This window comes from Mesoplodon mirus (genome assembly GCF_964341445.2).
Source record: "Mesoplodon mirus genome assembly, chromosome: 9".
Classification (NCBI taxonomy): domain Eukaryota; kingdom Metazoa; phylum Chordata; class Mammalia; order Artiodactyla; family Ziphiidae; genus Mesoplodon; species Mesoplodon mirus.
Window position 1 is genome coordinate 95,701,040 of NC_138985.1, and position 19,938 is coordinate 95,720,977.

Below are 19,938 nucleotides of genomic sequence, written 5' to 3' on the forward strand. Positions count from 1 at the left end.
AGGGGGCAGTGCTGTGGCCACACTGTCCTCCCTGGACTCTGGAGCTTAACCGTCTCTGAAGCTGAATGAGATTACAGAGCAGGATTGTTGGCCTACATTCAACTTCCTAGGATACAAAGACTGCACTGCTGTCTGACCCAGGTAAGCAAACCTTACTGCTTCCAAACTCTTTCTGAAGGGTCACAGAAAACTCGAGATTCTGAAGGAGTGGAAGATATTGATACATCTTTTGCTTGTTCCTCCAGCTCAAGATCTTGGTAAACACTTTTGGGTTAAAGATCCACAGTGGTAATGAAATATTTATCAAACCTGGTTACCCTCCTACTTCATTCCATGAAAAAGAAGAAAAATCCTGCGAGCCTGGATCCTTGGTGGCATTCTATGTGCCCGATTCTTCACATGAGGATGTGCGACTCTTGGGTTAATGCGCCTGATTCTGTGTCCTGTGGTGGGAGGGCCCTGATGAAACTGAGCTACCATGGGTACAGCTTTCTCAAAGACTCTTAGAGAGACCAGAGATTATGAAGACAGCTTAGAGTCAGAACACAGCCCTCCAGAGGAACTTCAGAATCCCTAGGCCTCTTTCTCCTCTGTCCACCCTTCTGCAACACAGTACAAAGGCAGGCAGTTCCAGGATGGCTGCAGGTCCTCAGAAGCCCTCAAATTAGGAACTCTATCAACAAACAGTCTATGGCTGCCCGACCTCTACATTGCAGATAAGGAAGGATGCAGATAAGATAAGGATGCAGATAAGGAAGGACTCAAAAAATGTAAGTCCTGGCATTATGCAGGGCACAGAAAATCTCAGATGGTGTGCTGGGATAAGTTAATGAGTGTTTCTTGAAAAAAAAGACTCTATGGTTTGAGTATAATGCTGAAACATGGCATGCAGTATCCTCATCTTGGAAGCTCAGAATGTATATAAACTCTGAGAAGGCCTACAGTAAAGAAATCTGTTCTGCTTAGTTAAGCTTAGCACTCTTCAAAATTATTTGGCCAAGGCACCCATCCCACTTCCTGACTAACACATTAATTTTAAAAGTTATCTAGTGCCTATGATGTGCCAGGCACTATCATGGTGATCAAAAAGTGGAAATCGTTCTGGTCTTCATGGAACTTAAATATTTAACATTTATTTTCAAATATAGCTATTTAACGCAACCAGTTCATTGGGTCTGTCTGTCTATCTATCTATCTATTTATTGGCTGTGTTGGGTCTTCATTGCTGTGAGTAGGCTTTCTCTAGTTGTGGTGAGCGGGGGCTACTCTTCGTTGCAGTGTGTGGGCTTCTCATCGCGGTGGTTTCTCTTGCTGCGGAGCACGGGCTCTAGGCACGCGGGTTTCAGTAGTCGTGGTGTGCAGGCTCAGGAGTTGTGGCTCATGGGCTCTAGAGCACAGGCTCAGTAGTTGCGGCACAGGGGCTTAGTTGCTCCGCAGCACGTGGGTTCCCGGACCAGGGCTCGAACCCGTGTTCCCTGCATTGGCAGGCGGATTCTCAACCACTGCACCACCAGGGAAGTCCCAGTTCATTGGGTCTTTACCTGAGCATTTAACCTGACGAATCTCTTCAACCCACTAAACTCCGCTTTAAATCCCATGACCTTTAGACCCTTAAGGGACAAAAAGTAGCAGCTACTCCTCACAAAACATCTCTGCTCTGGAAAACAGTCTGGCAAAGCCTCCACGGATCCACTGTGGCAATTAAAAGCTCTGTACCAGATGCCAACAGGTGTTTGTACCATTTGTATTCATCACTATATCTACATACAGTGCCTGGCTCACTGGAGGAATTTAACAAATGTGTGTTTGAATGAATGGTGAATACCAAAGACCCCCTCTAGAGCCCCCAGCCCCAAATTCTGATAAGAATGACCAAGGTCAAACTCCTATGTTAGTCTCCACGGCCAGGTTGGATTTAGATTCCCTTCATTAAATGCTGACCTTACCGTGCCAACCTGCTTTTATATGCCAAGTTCAGATATGGGCACTTCTTACTTGATGATGTTATGAGATAATACTATTTGCAAATGTTTTAATGACCAAATATATCTTTCTTAATGAAGCTAATGTGTTGAAATGTAATTCCTTATAGAGGCACAGCTGGCTCATGGTCTGAACATAAAACTGGAATTCAAGTGCATCTTCTAACACCAGCCCTGCAATTTCCTTTAAAAATATTAATATTCATGTATTTTAATTTTTTAGTCAGTAAAATAGGGAAATAAGTACTGGCTGGTCTGCCTAAATGGAGTACATTTGAAATTTATAAATAAACAAGATACCAAGAAGCAAAACAATCACTAATTATGAAATTGGATGCGAAGAAAATTTAAGAGATTTAGCTCATTTTCAATCAAATACACAGGAAATACACAGGAAACACAGAATGACTTCCTGGGTGCAATATTCTTATCAATAACAAGAAAAGATTCCAAAGAAAGGAAAGGGGATATTAATTGCTTTTCAAGTAAGGCAGCCTACTGAGCCCCCCCAGACAAAATGAACAGAATCTTTAAAAGAGGAATTAATTTTCCCTGGATTTCATAACACTTTATTTCTTACCTTTCTTTACACATTCAAGTGGCATACCGTTTTAAAAACTGTCATGGTGAACAGAATCTATTTTATTGTAGAGTCTTTCACAAGGTAAAGGAAATGTGAAGAGCTGAGAAAGTATGCAACCCATACTGTTGGCGTCTTAGCACTTATGATCATGACAAGCACTCAAAAAAGGCAATACTGGGCTTTAAAGCTGAACTGTACATTATCTCTTTCTCAGAGCCCTGGGGCTATCGCTGCAAAGCACAGTGGTCCATTCTAAGATCTGAACAGAGAAAAGGAAGCGATCATTAAATTATAATTTCCATGCACAATTGGTACAAGTATTTCCTACCAACAGGATTGATATGAAAGCAAGATCCCAGAATAAAGCTGCTCAGCAGAGAGGATGGCAGTATAGTGGCCTGTAAATTTGATTTCACTGAAAGCCCTGACACATCATAATAGTGAAATCCTATTTACTGTAGCAAGCAGGATGGATAATGCTATTTAATACCTGGTATACTCTGTGCCATCAGCCCATAGCTTTGTACTCCACATTCTCATCTTACCTTAAGGTTAATACTTCTTGACAGCTTACATGGTAAATAGAGCCCCAAATTAAGTGCTGATACCATGGTTTGCAAATCTTTCCTCTAAAGTTAGGCATAGAAAAACTGGCTCCAGTTAAAGGGATCATTTTTACGGGATGCACTTTTAACAGTCATCCTGGAAAAAATTTAAGTCTCGTATCCCGAAAGCCAGATTAAAAAACACTTCAAGGTTACCCAAGCCACATTTCCCATTAGAAAATTCAGAGAGGTTAACAGAAAAGCCAATGTGTTTGGAGGACGTGTTGAATAATGAATTAAGGATAAGACCCCCATATTCACTATACTGTATCAATTTTCTTGCCCCTAGAGAACAAAATAGAAAAAAAAAAGTCCACCCTGCTTGCTGCTTTTGGAATATCTGCAATAATGAACTTCCTTTAGGGAGCCCGGTAAGAGTGCAAAAGGGTTCAGTCTCTGAATCTAAGTTATAAATAACTGTTTCAATTACATTAACAAAGGATATGGTGATATTGGGCCTTATTAACTTCTCTACCTAACAATTAACATCTAAGTGCATTTATTTGAACTATCGTTACTTATGATAAAAAAAAAAATCTCAGAGCAACTCAAGGTACATGCTGAAAACCACTTGGCTGAAACCTCTGCCGTTTGTAATGGCATTACGATTAAAAGTGACATTGGCTTCTATGCCTTCAACATCCAAACTCCTGGACCAGAGAGGCTTATCTCTTTCTGCAATTCTCGGTAACTACAGAAACCACAGAGAAACTGCCTTGATTTCAAGATGAATGAGGAGGCCAGTACAAAATTTCCAAGTGTCAAAGGAATAATCTCTCTCTCTAGGCCGATAAATGCAAACTAGCATAACCTACGGAGGCATATCTACCACAAAGTTATGCTTTTAACTACTGTGTTAAATTTGCTATATCACAGTGCATGGCCAAAACATGCACATTATTTAGTGTACATATCAGCTACCCATATGACCTAGAATCACTGACAACTGTTTAGAAAGAATCTCAGGGGGAAAACATCAAAGGGTTTTTTTTAATCCCATAAATTGAGTTTAAGTAGTTATCGCCCTACCCCAAAAAAGATAGTTTATGTTTTAGGATCTCAGATGTCAGTGGTCTAACTGTGATTCTACCCTGTATTAATCCCTTGAAATGGCTGACCCAGCTCTGCTCAATGGAATATTTTTACAGTGACAGACTTCATCTGGTAGTAAAAATGCATAACAATTTCTTCACATAAGGAACACACTGGGCTGGCGATAATCTGTTCTGTTGTCATTTCTCTTTATTATCATTCTTGGCATTATTTTTCCCCCAAGCTTTGCAAAGAGGAACACAGAAATGAAGGTACTAATGACAAAGAAGTCGTCAAGCAATCAAAAAAGCCAATTAATCATACAGATGAGCCCAACCCTGTGATGCAATAGAAGATATGCCACCCACTATAAGTAAAAAGGCTTTTAAAAATTGCTCATTTGATGTAAGCATGACCTTAGAATTTAATTAGCAACTCTCTCCACAGGTGATGAACTAGTCAAGTACTTTTCTTCTTAATGACAATTTATTTTTCACCATTCTCTTTGCCCTGCTCTCTTTTGCTCAGCTTGTATAATTCCCTCTCCTCCTTAATTGTATGCGGTTGACTGCAATGTGTATGTAAATAGCTGCTGAAATCCAGAGGAGCCTGTAAACTGAAAGCAATACATACCCCACTACCCTGTTGATGTGAACACTGTAACAGTACCCAGCTAAGCTCTCTGGTCTCCCTCAGCTCCTCAAGCCACCAGGCCATTTACAGCTCTCTTCATGCTGGGCCAACCCCCACCATTCTCATGAACGCCAAGAGCAAAGTGCATTCAGTGGAGCAAATCAATTCAATTCATAATTGAGAAGTCAGACATGCAAGACACACTAATCATCAAAGAACTCATATCTCTAGATGTCCTGGAGAGTGAGGGGTCCTTCAGCCAAGAAGATCCTGGGGGAATCTGGATTCTGCCCTGTTATAATATGGCCTTGGTCCTGCCTCTCAATTTCCTTCCAGAGGGAAAAATACACACTTTCCTGAAGAATATCCAGGCAATGGATGTTTCGGGAGCAGGCAATCCAGGCTTCAATTAAATAACCATCAAAACAGTTGATAAAACAGTTACAGAAAGTTTGTTTTCTTTCTAGAGATGGAATGAGATGACTATCCTGTAGTAACACTGCGAACATATGAATGAATGAATCTCAAAGACATTTCTAAACTGCTTGAATGACTATGAATTTCTTACTTCAAAGTAAAAGCAGCACAACTAGATATTCCAGTAACTCTTGGGGGTATCACGCTGCAGTCGCTAAGTAGTAAGACGCTGTTTATTCCCTTTAGGTCCAACTTTCCCAGGAAGTGCCAAATCCTGGGGAGAAAATCAGGCATTTTGAATGCTTAACATTTTCAGGTTATGAGGTAGCACTGATCAACTTTTAACATCAGGACCTAAAAAGTTGTATTAGAAGCCAGAAGGAGTTAATTTACTACCCAAAGAACTAACAAACCAATCAGCAAGATTTCTTTTTTTTTTTTTTGCGGTACGCGGGCCTCTCACCGCTGTGGTCTCTCCCGTTGCGGAGCACAGGCTCTGGACGCGCAGGCCCAGCAGCCACGGCTCACGGGCCCAGCCGCTCCGCAGCACGTGGGATCCTCCCGGACCGGGGCACGAACCCGCGTCCCCTGCATCGGCAGGCGGACTCCCAACCACCGCGCCACCACGGAAGCCCAGGATTTAACTTCTTAAGTGCACAACTGACAAACATTGAAGATGGTACTGGACAATGGCTAAAAGCTCAGGTGTTGGACCTGGCTCAAATCCAGATCACATTTTGTCTGTATATCTTGGGCAAGTTACTTGAAGCCTTAGGACCTTCATCTAAACAACAGGGTTGACAGCCTCATAGGGTTGTTTATGATAATAAAATGACATAATCCATGCAAAGTGCCCAGCACAACATAAATACTCAAAAAATGATACCGTTGGCTACTAGGATGATGAGGATGCTATAAATATCCAGATATTCAAAGTTAAACTTGATTTTCTCACAGGATAGATTTAGATTATTAAATAACTAATGAAGATACTAAATATTTTGTGAATACTTAAGAACTGTACACTAATAGCCTGGACCTAACTTTACGGCATAAGCTTAGTAAACGTAGGATTCGTTCACTGCACGCCTACTACGTGAGTTGTGGAAAATACAGAAATAAGAAAATGACCTTTATCCTCAAGGAGTTTACAAAATAAACACAGATAACTAATCACAATTATCATAAATGTGGCACATTAAGGGAGGTACACAAAGCATTATGGAGAATTCCCTGAGGGACTGGCAAAGGCTTCTTAAAAAACATGTAAGAACCTTTTCTTTGAAAGCTGCCCTGGGCTTCCTTTCATCAAATCTCCCAACAGGAATTAATACTCTCAAGCCTCTTACCTCAACCACCAGGAACTGATACTCAAGCCTCTCTCAATTAGGGCATACCTACATGCAACGCCTCTCACGTTCTTTTTTTTTTTTTCCCTTTAAATTTATTTATTTATTTTTGGCTGCGTTGGGTTTTCATTGCTGCACGCAGGCTTTCTCTAGTTGCGGTGAGCGGGGACTACTCTTCGTTGTGGTGCGTGGGCTTCTCATTGCGGTGGCTTCTCTTGTTGCGGAGCATGGGCTCTAGGCACACGGGCTTCAGTAGTTGTGGCACGAGGGCTCAGTAGTTGTGGTGCGTGGGCTTAGTTGCTCCGCAGCACGTGGGATCTTCTCGGACCAGGGCTTGAACCCGTGTCCCCTGAATTGGCAGGCGGATTCTTAACCACTGCGCCACCAGGGAAGTCCACGTTCTTAAAATACAAAAGTTTATCTCACGTCCACGTCAGCGTTGTTTGATGAAGCTGGCAACATTTGCAATGAAACAAGGACTCAAAAAACTTTTAAATGGCTTTGACCTTCTTTCTCAGTAAAGAGTTGTTGCTTTTGCATACTGGTTCTGAGAAGCGTGAAATTGGTGTCCAATTAAATTACACTTATTACTCCTCCCGAGTTAGTGAAAGGAGAAAGTTACCTCAGACCCCTGGTAAACCAGCCATATAAATACCTGGGACGAGAAAGCTCCATTCACACAAGGGAATGTCTAACTGATATGGAGTTTATTGAAATAGAACCAAGAGGCACACCAAGCTGTATTATAGGACTGAATGTGCTTCAAATGCTCAATAGGGGCTTCCCTGGTGGCACAGTGGTTGAGAGTCCACCTGCCGATGCAGGGGACACGGGTTCATGCCCCGGTCTGGGAAGATCCCACATGCCGCGGAGCGGCTGGGCCCGTGAGCCATGGCCGCTGAGCCTGCGTGTCCGGAGCCTGTGCTCCACAACGGGAGAGGCCACAATAGTGAGAGGCCCGCGTACCGCAAAAAAAAAAAAAAAAAAAAAAAAGCTCAGTAGGCGGGTTCATAATTCTCAAATGACCATGAATTTCTCACTTCAAAGTAAAAGAAGCACAATGAGATATTAAAATAACTCTTAGGGGTATCATGCTGTAGGTGCATCACGAAATTTGCATCAAGTCACTGAAAATGAATAGTTGAGTAATAAGACTGAGTCATAAAAAAGTGATTATGTATACAATTACTGTATTTGCTAATCTAGCTGATGGGCAGATGGTACGGTGGTCTTAGAAATCATCCCTGTAATGACTCTGTAAAAGACTCAGTGTCCCCTCCTCTCCATTGATATACCACCTAGTATTCAGTGTATGGTTTCTTAAGTTCACTTGGTTAAAACAGAGAAAGATATGTACTTATATCCACTTTAAAACTTGAATTTTAAACAGGAACCTGGGATTTCATTGTAAGGTAATGATTCTGCAAGTTATAATACCACAATCATTTTTTTTTCTTACATTATCCACTATTGGATTGGGCATTTTACATCTTTTAACACAAAGTGTGTAGAATTTCTAACAGAAATGGTTAGACGTTGTACTTTTCACTGTCATCACAAGAAAAACCCTTTTGACAATCTTTCGCATTAAGCCTAGAAAATGCTTCGTCTCTGGACACCTAAATGTCTCTCAAATATTCCTAGATGAAATCCAATTTCACCCTAAGGTGACAAAATTCACCTTAGGGACTTTAGGAATGGCAGTAATAAACATAAACAAGGTATTATAAAATGGGCAGAAGACACCAGGAAGCTGAATAACACTAAAGTAATTTTATGATTTTTAGTATCTTGCACACAATGGGAAGGAAATATTCTTTAATGGCAACAGCTTATATTTGCTAAGCTCTTTCCAGTTTTCAAGGGGCTTTTAAATGTATCATTTTATCTGGTCCCTCCAATAACTCAGAAAGGTGAGTAAGGAACAGAGTATTATCCCCACTTTATAGATGAAGAACCAGAGACCACGAGAGATTAGGTGAATTGTCAAATAACCAGATGAAAAATCCAGGCCTTCTGACTCCTAGTCCAGCATTCTTTCCACCACATGTTCTTGAATATGGAGTTATTAAGTATTAACCAATAATAGTGTGATTATTCCACTGCGGCATTCTTCTAAGTTCACTCAGCTTCTCAGCTTTCAGTTAAAATTCCTAAATAACTTCTTTCCACCCTCATCTTCAAAAAAGAAAAGATGTGTGTTTGTGTGTTGTAAGAAGATGCTTGTGATGATGATTTGGTATCAGCACACCATGTCCACCTGATCTTCCCCGCCTTGTTCTAACCTGAGACCAGAAACAACAGTTAACTGTTAAGCTGACCCCTTGAATCGGCCGGGAGCAAATCCTCTCAGTGTCTCATTCCCATCACTGAATATCTCTATCAAATTGGTGGATTTATGAGAAATGGGTAAGTATTTATCAGTGCCTTTTCTTATACCTAACAGTAATCGATGAGGACTTCAAAAGATATCGAGCATAGGAAAACTTGAAAGCAAAGAAAACTATCACTGAGCGGGGAAAAAGCAGGTCCTGGTTAATCACCTCAAAAGCTTTCACTCAATCATTTTATTCAGCTAACATTCACTCATTCTATCAGGGACAGTGCTCTGGATGGACAGAAGTAAAAGAGGAGCTACCACTGATGGACTGGTTACCCTGTCCTGGACACTATTATAGGTGATTTGTGACAATTATCTCATTGAACAAATTAATGAGGCAAGTACTATTATACCGTCATTTTATAGCTGAGGAAACTGGAAGTTTACGTTAGATGCTCCATGATATGCAGCAGGTAAATGTCGGTTCAGGGGTTTGAATCCAAGCCACCTGATGTCAGAACCTGTGCACTAAACCAGGCTTCTGCAAACCACAACTCATGGGGCAAATCCAGCCCGCCACCTGTTTTAGTACAGCCCTAGGAAAGGTGTTACGTTTTTAAATGGCTGGGGGAAAAAAATCAGAAGAAGAGTATTTCATGACATTTGAAAATTACATGAAATTCTAACTTCAGTGTCCATATATTAGAACAGTCACACTTGTTCACTGACATATTGGCTATGGCTCCTTTCACATTACAATGGCAGAGTTGAGTAGTTGCAACAGAAACCATACATGGCCTGCAAAGCCTGCAATATTTACTATCTGGCCCTTTACAGAAAAATGTGCTGACTTCTGTGCTAAGCATTTCCACTTTAGGCTTATTTAACAACTCTACTTGAATGTCTTAAGTAGCATCCCAAACTTACCATATCCAAAATCGAACTGATTTCCTCCACAACCCACATCCAGATCCATATGTTAATAGCCTTGGCCTTGGAAAATCCATCCTTCTAGCTGTAAAAGCCATAGACCTAGAATATCTCTGAGTTCTTTCTTTCACTCATGTTCAAAACCATCAGCAAATCTGGTCAGCTCTGCCTGTGAAACATCCAACCACATCTCATTCCTCCACTGCTAGCACCCTGGCCCAAGCCATCACCACCCCTTTTCTGAGTTACCACTATTACCTCTAAGTCCCTCTTGCTTCAGTTCTTGCCCAAGACAGCAGCCAGAATACTCTTCCACTCAAAAGCCCTCTTGGTGCTGGCCTGCTTCCCACTGCTGCAGACCTGTTCCCAGATACCATCCCATGAGACATCCCAACCTCACACCTACACTCCTAGGCCCTGGGACTCCTTTTCCCCCGCTTTACTGTTTGTCACATTATCACAATCTGCCATTCAACATGTTGACGAGGTTTTAATTGAATTTAAGCTCCACGAGGGCAGAAGTTTAGTTCACTTTCTTCATTAGCATATCTCTGGCACTACCAGGGTCTGGCATCTATTAGGTAGATATCTGCTGAATCAGTGAGAAAATGGTCCCTACACTCAAGAAGCACTCAGTTCAGTGACATACAGAGACAGGTGAAGATGATCAACATACAAATATTTGTACTGAATGGGGCTTGACAGTTTATTTCTTAGTTTATCTAGTTTCTTATGAAACAACCTATTCTAAATCAATCAGCTTTGGGGGTCTCAATCAAAGCAAAGAGCAAGCTAGCTTTGTAACCTCATGGTCTATGTATGAACTTATCCTAGACAACAAATATACTTCATTGAACAGGGGCACTGATTGGGTCCTCAAGTTCCCATCCTTAAACCCACGGCTTCCTTTTGTTTCAGCCTTAATTTCCTTCTTTGCATCTCTGTCAAATCCTAGGGTCAGGTAAATCAGAGGTACTTCCTCCACTCCTCATCCTAACTCTTCTCCTGAGTCCTACTATTTAGCTCCTGTCCACCAGTTTTGAAAAAGACATTCATTTCTTGGCCACAAGTGCAGTGAAACTGCTTTCCCAAAGACAATTTATCCTTTAAAACACTACCATTTCTAAGAACATGCTCAGGCTTAGTCAATGTCTGGGAAAGCCAACAGTAGCACTCTACTGTTTGACCTGGAGGCAATGCAGTTTCTAAACATACAGGGAAAAATATTTGGAAGGAGTTCCTTAGTAGTAAAACACATCAATGAACAAACAACACAACAATACGCAAAACTGCCAAAGTAAACATGACATTATCTTCGAGAACGATCTGCGTGCTTGGCGTCTTCCTCTCCTGGCCTCTTTTTAACGAGAAAAAGCAGTTACAGTGGTAATGTACTGATTTTTAAATATATACATGGGGCCACCGCAAATGTGGTCAAAGAAGAGAATCACTGACAAGGAAGAGTCATACCCTCTCCTCCAGCCTAGCCAGCTGCTCTTTGTAGAATGCATCCTGCTTCTTCATCACCCGATCTTTCTCTTCCAGCTGCTTAGCCTAAAAAAAGAAACGAAGAATACACTATATGAAGAAAAAGCAGTAACAGCAAAGCAGAAGTATAAATTGCATTAGAAATAAGTATTCAAAGATGAAGATTTTTGCAATCTCTTAGGTCTCTGCCATAGAAAAAACATTAATAAGATGAGGACTGCTGCATCTAAATGTAAAGAATGAGTCTGCACTGCACTTGTTAACTGTAACAGCTGTGTCCTACTTTGTCCAAATGTTTTTGATAATGTCAGAATACAGCACAGACAGTTTTATTTAACTTCTCTTTTGAAGAGTAATTTCAAGGATTAATATTTTGCACAATAAAACTTTGATTTTATTCCAGGTATAAGACACGTGGTTATTAACCATCTTTCTGGAATGATAACCACAAGAAAACGCCTATATAAGATTCTGTACATCAACCTTAACATTTGAGAACCCTTAAACTACACAGTGAAACCAGCATATAAACACATATATATTGGTCTACCTTCTTTTTTTTGTGTGGTACGTGGGCCTCTCACTGTTGTGGCCTCTCCCGTTGCGGAGCACAGGCTCTGGATACACAGGCTCAGTGGCCATGGCTCACGGGCCCAGCCGCTCTGCGGCATGTGGGATCTTCCCGGACCGGGGCACGAACCCGTGTCCCCTGCATCAGCAGGCGGACTCTCAACCACTGCGCCACCAGGGAAGCCCAGTCTACCTCCTTTTTTTTTTTTTTTTTTTTTTTTGCAGTACGCAGGCCTCTCACTGTCGTGGCCTCTCCTGTTGTGGAGCACAGGCTCCAGACGTGCAGGCTCAGCGGCCATGGCTCACGGGCCCAGCCGCTCCGTGGCATGTGGGATCTTCCCAGACCGGGGCACGAACCCTTGTCCCCTGCATCGGCAGGCGGACTCTCAACCACTGCGCCACCAGGGAAGCCCTGCGCCACCAGGGAAGCCCTACCTCCTTTTTAATGAAGTAGCTGTCTTTGGCGAAAAGAGCAAAAACTACTGTATTTGTTTATTTGAATAATTTTAAATAATTAATAATAAAATAATAAAAGTAATTTTAAAACTATTAGTTATCCCACTTCTAATTTATAAGATCTTCTTTTTTTTTTTTTTTTCCCCCCCCGTACGCGGGCCTCTCACTGTTGTGGCCTCCCCCGTTGCGGAGCACAGGCTCCAGACGCGCAGGCTCAGCGGCCACGGCCCACGGGCCCAGCCGCTCCGCGGCATACGGGATCCTCCCAGACCGGGGCACGAACCCGTATCCCCCGCATCGGCAGGCGGACTCTCAACCACTGCGCCACCAGGGAGGCCCTATAAGATCTTCTTTTTACAAAATTAAAAATCAAGTAAAAAATATTTATTCTTGAAAAAAATAATGATAAAGATGCTTACTTTTGAATGTTTTTCAAGCTAAATTTAAAAATGCATTTCTTTGAAATTGTGCCATTTGGAACAACATGGATGGACCTAGAGGGTATTATGCTAAGTAAAATAAGGCACACAGAGAAAGAGAAATATTGTATGATTTCACTTATATGTGGAATCTACAAAACAAAACAATGAACAAACAGCCAAACAGAAACAGAGTCATAGATACAGAGAAGAAACAGACTGTCAGAGGGGAGGAGAGAAATAGGTGAGGGAGATTAAGAGGCAAACTTCCAGTTACAAAATAAATGATTCACAAATGTGAAATGTACAGTGTGGGGAATGTAGTCTATAATTAGTTAATATCTTTGTATGGTGACAGATGGCAACTAGACTTATCATGGTGATCATTTTGTAATGTACAGAAATATCGAATAACTATGGTGTGCACCAGGAACTAACACAGTGTTGTATGTCAATTATACTTCAAAAACAAACGAACAAAAAGACTCATAGAAAAAGAGATCATATTTGTGACTACCAGAGATGAAGGGAGGGGGGAGGAGGAATTAGATGAAGGTAGTAAAGAGGTACAAATTTCCAGTTGTAAGATAAATTAATATTAGGAATGTAATGTACAACATGATAAGATAATTAATACTGCTCTACCTTACCTTATAAATGAAAGTTGGTAAGAGGGTAAATCCTATGAGTGCACAAGGAAAAGCATTTTTTTTTCTATTTCTTTAATGTTGTATCTATATGAGATGATGGATGTTCACTAAATTTATTGTGGTCATGATTTCATGATGATGTAAGTCAAATCATTATGCTGTACACCTTAACCTTATACAGTGCTGTATGTCAATTATATCTCAATAAAACTGGCGGGAAAAGAGAATGAAAAAATGCATTTCTTAAACTGTTTCTATTTTTATTATGTTTAAGTGACCTTTATCTCGGAAAGAACAGAACTCCCTACAATACCCCATGTTAGAAAAGTTTTTAACATATTTTTTGTTCAATGAATGTTGAATACATGCCTGACTAGTAATTTTAAATAACAGAAGTATATATTTTGGCATTCCCATTCTTGTGCCATATTTTCTTTGCAACATGATCAAGGGTCACCTGGCTCAACCGGTGTAAGGGTGACTGTCACTATACGCTTAATTTAGGTGAACCCATTGGTTCGTTTGTTGTAGGTCATTGTTTGGCTACTTACTTTGACTTCAATATCCTGCAGCATGTTAAAAACAAAGAAACAGTTATTTAACAATGTAAGTACTTTTTTTCCCCCTAATGTCAACCAAGAAATCTGATAGATAGTATCTAAAACACACACCAAAGACAGCAATGGGGAAAAAAACAAGAGGACGTGCTTAAACTTGGCACACATTTAAATGTGACTGTGCTATTACAGTGTGAATAGAAGATTTCAATGAAAAGTTCATGCTGCTTGGAATAATTAAAAAACAAAATATTGAGATTAGATAAAAATACATGTATATGCAAGTACATAATCTATGACTCCCTGATACAGCACAGTAAAAACCTCACTAGTCTGTCAGGAATATAAAAGAAAAAGTAAATGGAGAAAGAATTTTTGATAAAGTTACATGTGAAGAAAATATGCATGACTATATGATCTAAAGAGAAAAGATCTTTCTAAATTCAACACATACCTCCAAAATATAAAGGAAATGCAAAAGAATGGATTTATGAGAACTTCCATTAAATAAAAAACGTTAAATAAAATGAATAAGCAAATGACAAAGAAATACCAACCTCTAACTGTGAAATTAGTGTTACTAACATACAGAGCACTTAAAAAATAAGCCCTCCACCCCACCCCGCTCCCCAAAAGAGCCAAGAGAAAAACATGCAAATGACACAGATTGGCAATTCACACAAAATGGTAAATAACAAACACATTAAAAAAAACCCAACCCCAAGAAATCAAAAAATGAAAATTAAAATAACAAAATTCCATAGTTCATCTATCAAATTTAAAAATATAAAAATAATATTGCCCAGGATACAGGAAAAACATGCTCTTCAAGACACTGTCTGTCAGAATGTAAACTGGCACAAGTATTTTAAAAATCCATTTGACAAAATGTAAATAAGTTTGAAAACTGTACATATGCACTGAGATCTAAACACACCACTTTTAGGACTTAAGTAATTATGGCAACATGCAAAGATATTCATGGTAAGGTTATTTAGAATTGCAAAGAAACAAAAACAAAAACCAATTTAGGGACTTCCCTGGTGGCACAGTGGTTAAGAATCCACCTGCCAAAGCAGGGGACACGGGTTTGATCCCTGGTCCGGGAAGATCCCACATGCCGCGGAGCAAATAAGCCCATGTGCCAAAACTACTGAGCCCGTGTGCTCTAGGGCTCATGTGCATCAACTACTGAAGCCCACGCACCTAGAGCCCGTGCTCCACAACAAGAGAAGCCACCGAAATGAGAAGGCTGAGCACCTCAACCAAGTGTAGCCGCCGCTCTCCGCAACTAGAGAAAGCCTGCACGCAGCAACAAAGACCCAACGCAGCCAAAAACAAAGACGAAAGAACAAACAAAAAAAACAATCTAACAGTTAAATTAAAATATACTCAAAATATACTAAGTAAGAAAAAGAAAAAGACTATAAACAGAAAGGACAGTATGATCTCTTTTCTTGTAGGGAAGAAGAAAAAAAAGACCAGAACGATATTCAACAGAAGTTATAGCAGGGTGGTAAGCTTATGGATAGTTTCCAATTATTTTTCTTTATATTTTCCATATCAAAATAAACACACTTTGTAGTCAAAAGACAAAGGAGGTGGGCCTCCCTGGTGGCGCAGTGGTTGAGAGTCCGCCTGCCGATGCAGGGGATACGGGTTCGTGCCCCGGTCTGGGAGGATCCCATATGCCGCGGGGCGGCTGGGCCCGTGAGCCATGGCCGCTGGGCCTGCGCATCCGGAGCCTGTGCTCCGCAACGGGAGAGGCCGCAACAGTGAGAGGCCCGCATACCGCAAAAAGAAAAAAAAAAAAAAAAAAAAAAGACAAAGGAGGTGATTTTTTGAGGTGAGGGAACGATTCTGCTTCTTGATTATGGTGGTGGTTAGATAAGTGCATGCATTTGTCAAAACTCAAACAACTGTATATCACAAAGAATGAATTTAACTGTATAAAAATTTTAAGTTGATCCAAATAAGGTATATTAAAATTTATAAAAACTATATAAATATATGGATGTGTGTGTGTATATCTCTACTACTGTTAATTTGCTTATCAGTTAGCCAATTTCACTTCTAGGCATTTAATCCTAAGAAATATTAAGAAAGCACACAAACATATCTAAGAAAATGCAGCCAACGTTATTTAAAGCAACAAAAAAGTGGGAACAACAGAGGTCTGTGTAAATAAGATATGGTCCAACAACAGGATATTTATTATAAAGATTTCAGTCTAGCCATAATGATTAAACACTGAGAGCCATTAAAAAATAATGTTTTAATAGAATAATTGATTTTTTAACTCAAAATATTAAACGGGGGGAGAATGGTCACAAATTGCCATGTACACTGAGTTCCTAATTTTGGTTAATAAACAGGGGTAGGGGACAGAAGGGAAGGACAGGGCAAGTTGAGCATCCAGTTATGTAGACATAGAAAAAGTGTAATGTATGCTAAGATGTTAACAGTGGATACGATACGCATAGTGGGATAGTTTTCTTACTTAGACCATTCTCTATTTTCCAAAATTTCTATAACAAAGTTATACTTCTTTAATCAAAAAAATATTTTTTAAACATATCACATACATTTATCCTTGACTATCAGATGGAAACATAACATGACAAAAGCTGTAAGAGTGAGTGATTCAGCGATTATATTAACAACCAAAAAAATTTAACAACTTGAACAGTTATTTATAGCATGGAAATTATTTTACTTACTAAATGCTTAATGTGTTAGCACTTGATTCTCTCCCCCATTAAATGCATGACGTTACCCACCATGGTTCTTAAAACATTTTCACTAAATAATGTTGCTTTTGTTCACATATAGTTGCACAGTGAGATTTCTTTTTTTAAGCAAAGAAAATGTAACAGATATTCTATTACAGCTATTTAGAAAACACTAAGAATTCAATACCACAAGTATACTGCTTCAGCCTAATATGGACTACACCAACCACCAAATTTAATTTTGAGAGGCTGATTACAACCTAAATAAAGGATATGCAGAAATATCCATATTCACTTTTCTAAGACATAAATCCTTGGAATTTTTTTTAAAGCAACATGCCAAAAGGTCAGATATGCATACTGAAGAGGAACTACCTCCAAAGCCCTGAAAACACCCAACCACGGGCTAACAACACAAATCTCTCCCTAGACTGTCAACAGAATCAATAGAATGAGATCTACAGGGGACAATAACAGAGCAAGAAAGATGGCCACACCACCTCAGTGGCACACTGCTTTGAAACAGTTAATGTGAGGCTGGGAGGGAAAGTCACACAAATGAATCCTGAAAGTTACATAAGCCTGGGATACACTGACTAAGCTAATAGCTGCCGAGGATGGAGAGTCACACGCAACTTAAGAAAAAGCGGTAAACCAACTGCAAGGAATAAAACTTCTATGTATAACTCTAACAGACATGTAATCACTGTACACGAACAAATGAAAACAAAGAGGATTAAAACATTATTCACTGTTATAGCAGAATCGTTTCTTAGGGGAAAAAATGGTTATAAAAAGTTTCCACCCGCCTCCTGTTTGCTATTCCTCCTAGAGAGGCAATGTGTACTCATTAGTTTTCAGATCCTGTTAGATTTGGGATAACGTGATTGGGCTTGAAAACATGACAGAAAATGCCTAAGTGGATCATTACGGAAAACAAGAGCATCCCATATATAAGAGAAGGAAAATAAGGAAATCAAGTTTTAAGAAACCCAACACATAACATTTTGATGTTTTCACTCAGTGTTGGTAGCCAGATTCAAAATGAAGTACACAACACGTATTTATTTCCTTAAAGACTTGCCTCTTTTCAGAGGAGACCTGAAGGTGTTTACAACAAAGGATATAATAAGGCCAAAGGAAGGAAAAAGTGGGATTACGTCTATGACAATAAAGGTAGCTTTCCATGTACCTTTCCATGTATGTTCCTAGAGAAGTCTTCAGAGCAACAACTTTTTGGCATGTTAACTCAGCCCTCTTATGCCTAGCTGCTCCTGGGGACTGAGATATGGCACAGGGTGCACAGCACTGGGAACACAGTGACATCATAACCCCCTAGCTCAGAGGCAGTACTGTTACTTCGCACATCAAGTACAAGGCATGTAAGGGAAGATTCTGTGCTACAGGAAAGCTTGTACACTTTAAATGACAAAGTTTCTTGAAGTACCAGTGTTCAATTTTAATAGCTCGAGGTAGAATAAAAAGCAGGTATCAGCTCAATTTTCCATGGGATGATGTTATGAAGCCAGAAATTACTAGGATTGAGAAAAGGTAACAACTCTAAATCAATCTAAATAGGAAATCCCTGTAACTACACTTCCCATAGTTCTAAATCTTATAACAAATCTGAAACACACATATAATGAACTGGGGAAGATTTAATCTTTCACAATCATATGGATAATCTGTGGGAGGCAAAAATCAACCTATATATCTATCAACTCAAATAGGCAAATAAGAGCAGGGAAAAGAGCTTTATTCTGTGTCAGAACTACATATAAACCACAATACAAACGAAAATAAAACCATATTCTGACATGTAACCGAGAGAATGGAAATATCCAAAGGGGTTGAACCATAAACTTATAAGGTAATACTACATTTAGAAGGAATAGACATGACCACTGTGAATATCAATTAGCCGTAACAAAATAACTAAAGTGGCCATGTATTCAATTAGCTGAATACTAGACTTTTGTTACAAATGAGAAATTACACAGGGTTCACTGAGCCTTTATCAAGTGGCATTAATAAACAAAGACTTATACTCAAAGCACTGTTTTCCAAACCACACCAGAAGGTGACCTTCAAAAGGGTAACTCATCTATGTGAACCTGAATGATGCCCATCCTATTATCAACTTAAGCATAATTTTCAATGACTACTTAGAGGCATTAAGCACAAGCTATGAGCAAACCCCAGCCTGAAATATTATGTCCACTAACACAGTAAGACCTGATGGAAGTTGAATACAGGCCAAAAGATGAAAGATAAAGACCATTCTTCCAAAAGACTTCTTGATCCAAAGTCTGAAAGTCACATTCAAACCCCCAGAATTTGATCAAATCCATTTGTTTCGGCTTATTTTGTCTTCCCAAAAAGAGCTTCAAGACCCTGGTCCACATCTCAGCTTTTGCATACTGATAACTTACTGGAAACAGCCTATTGAATATGTCTCCTGCCATGTGGGGGCATATCTGCCTATTCTCTTGAAAAGAGAGCAAAGGCAAAGACAGGTGGTTTTTCAAATTTAAAAAGTAGGACTTCCCTGTTGGCACAGTGTGCCAACCAAGGCAGGGGACATGGCTTCGATCCCTGGTCTGGGAAGATCCCACATGCTGCGGAGCAACTAAGCCCATGCGCCACAACTACTGAGCGTGTGCTCTAGAGCCCACAAGCCACAACTACTGAGCCCGTATGCCACAACTACTAAAGCCCGCACACCTAGAGCCCATGCTCCACAACAAAAGAAGCCAAACAATGAGAAACCCATGCACCACAACGAAGAGTAGCTCCCGCTTGCCACAACTAGAGAAAGCCCGCAAGCAGCAACGACGCAGCCATAAATAAATAAATAAATAAATAAACGTTCCTTTTAGGAAAAAAGTAAACCAACAATGAAGTGAGGAGGTTGTCAGGTACATAAATTAGAACAGAAAGCGGCCTAGTGGTACTTTGCTTTCAATTTTTCCAGGAGTTCTCTCCTAACATTTGGGCACATTGTGCTGCTTGACAAAGCAGCAAAACCAAGTGCTAGATGAAATCAGAAACCATTTTACAAGCTTTCTTCTATAGCTTTAGAGAGGAAAAAACATTCTTAAACCATATATTTACTCCTCCAGCTTTCCAGTATAATCCAGAACTTACTAGCACTATGACGTACTCGGAAATCCACTTGGCGGGGAGTCAGGAGACCTGGATGCCCATTTTAGCAC

General features: G+C 40.1%; 1 protein-coding gene across 1 annotated transcript in view; it reads right to left on the bottom strand.

Moving 5' to 3' along the window:
• CHCHD3 (coiled-coil-helix-coiled-coil-helix domain containing 3) overlaps nucleotides 1–19,938 on the bottom strand; it is a 292,068-nt gene that overhangs the window by 94,644 nt on the left and 177,486 nt on the right. Inside the window, exon 5 of the mRNA XM_082632960.1 lies at nucleotides 11,322–11,405. Coding sequence (XP_082489086.1) covers nucleotides 11,322–11,405 — 84 coding nt within the window. The remainder of the gene's footprint in view (nucleotides 1–11,321; nucleotides 11,406–19,938) is intronic.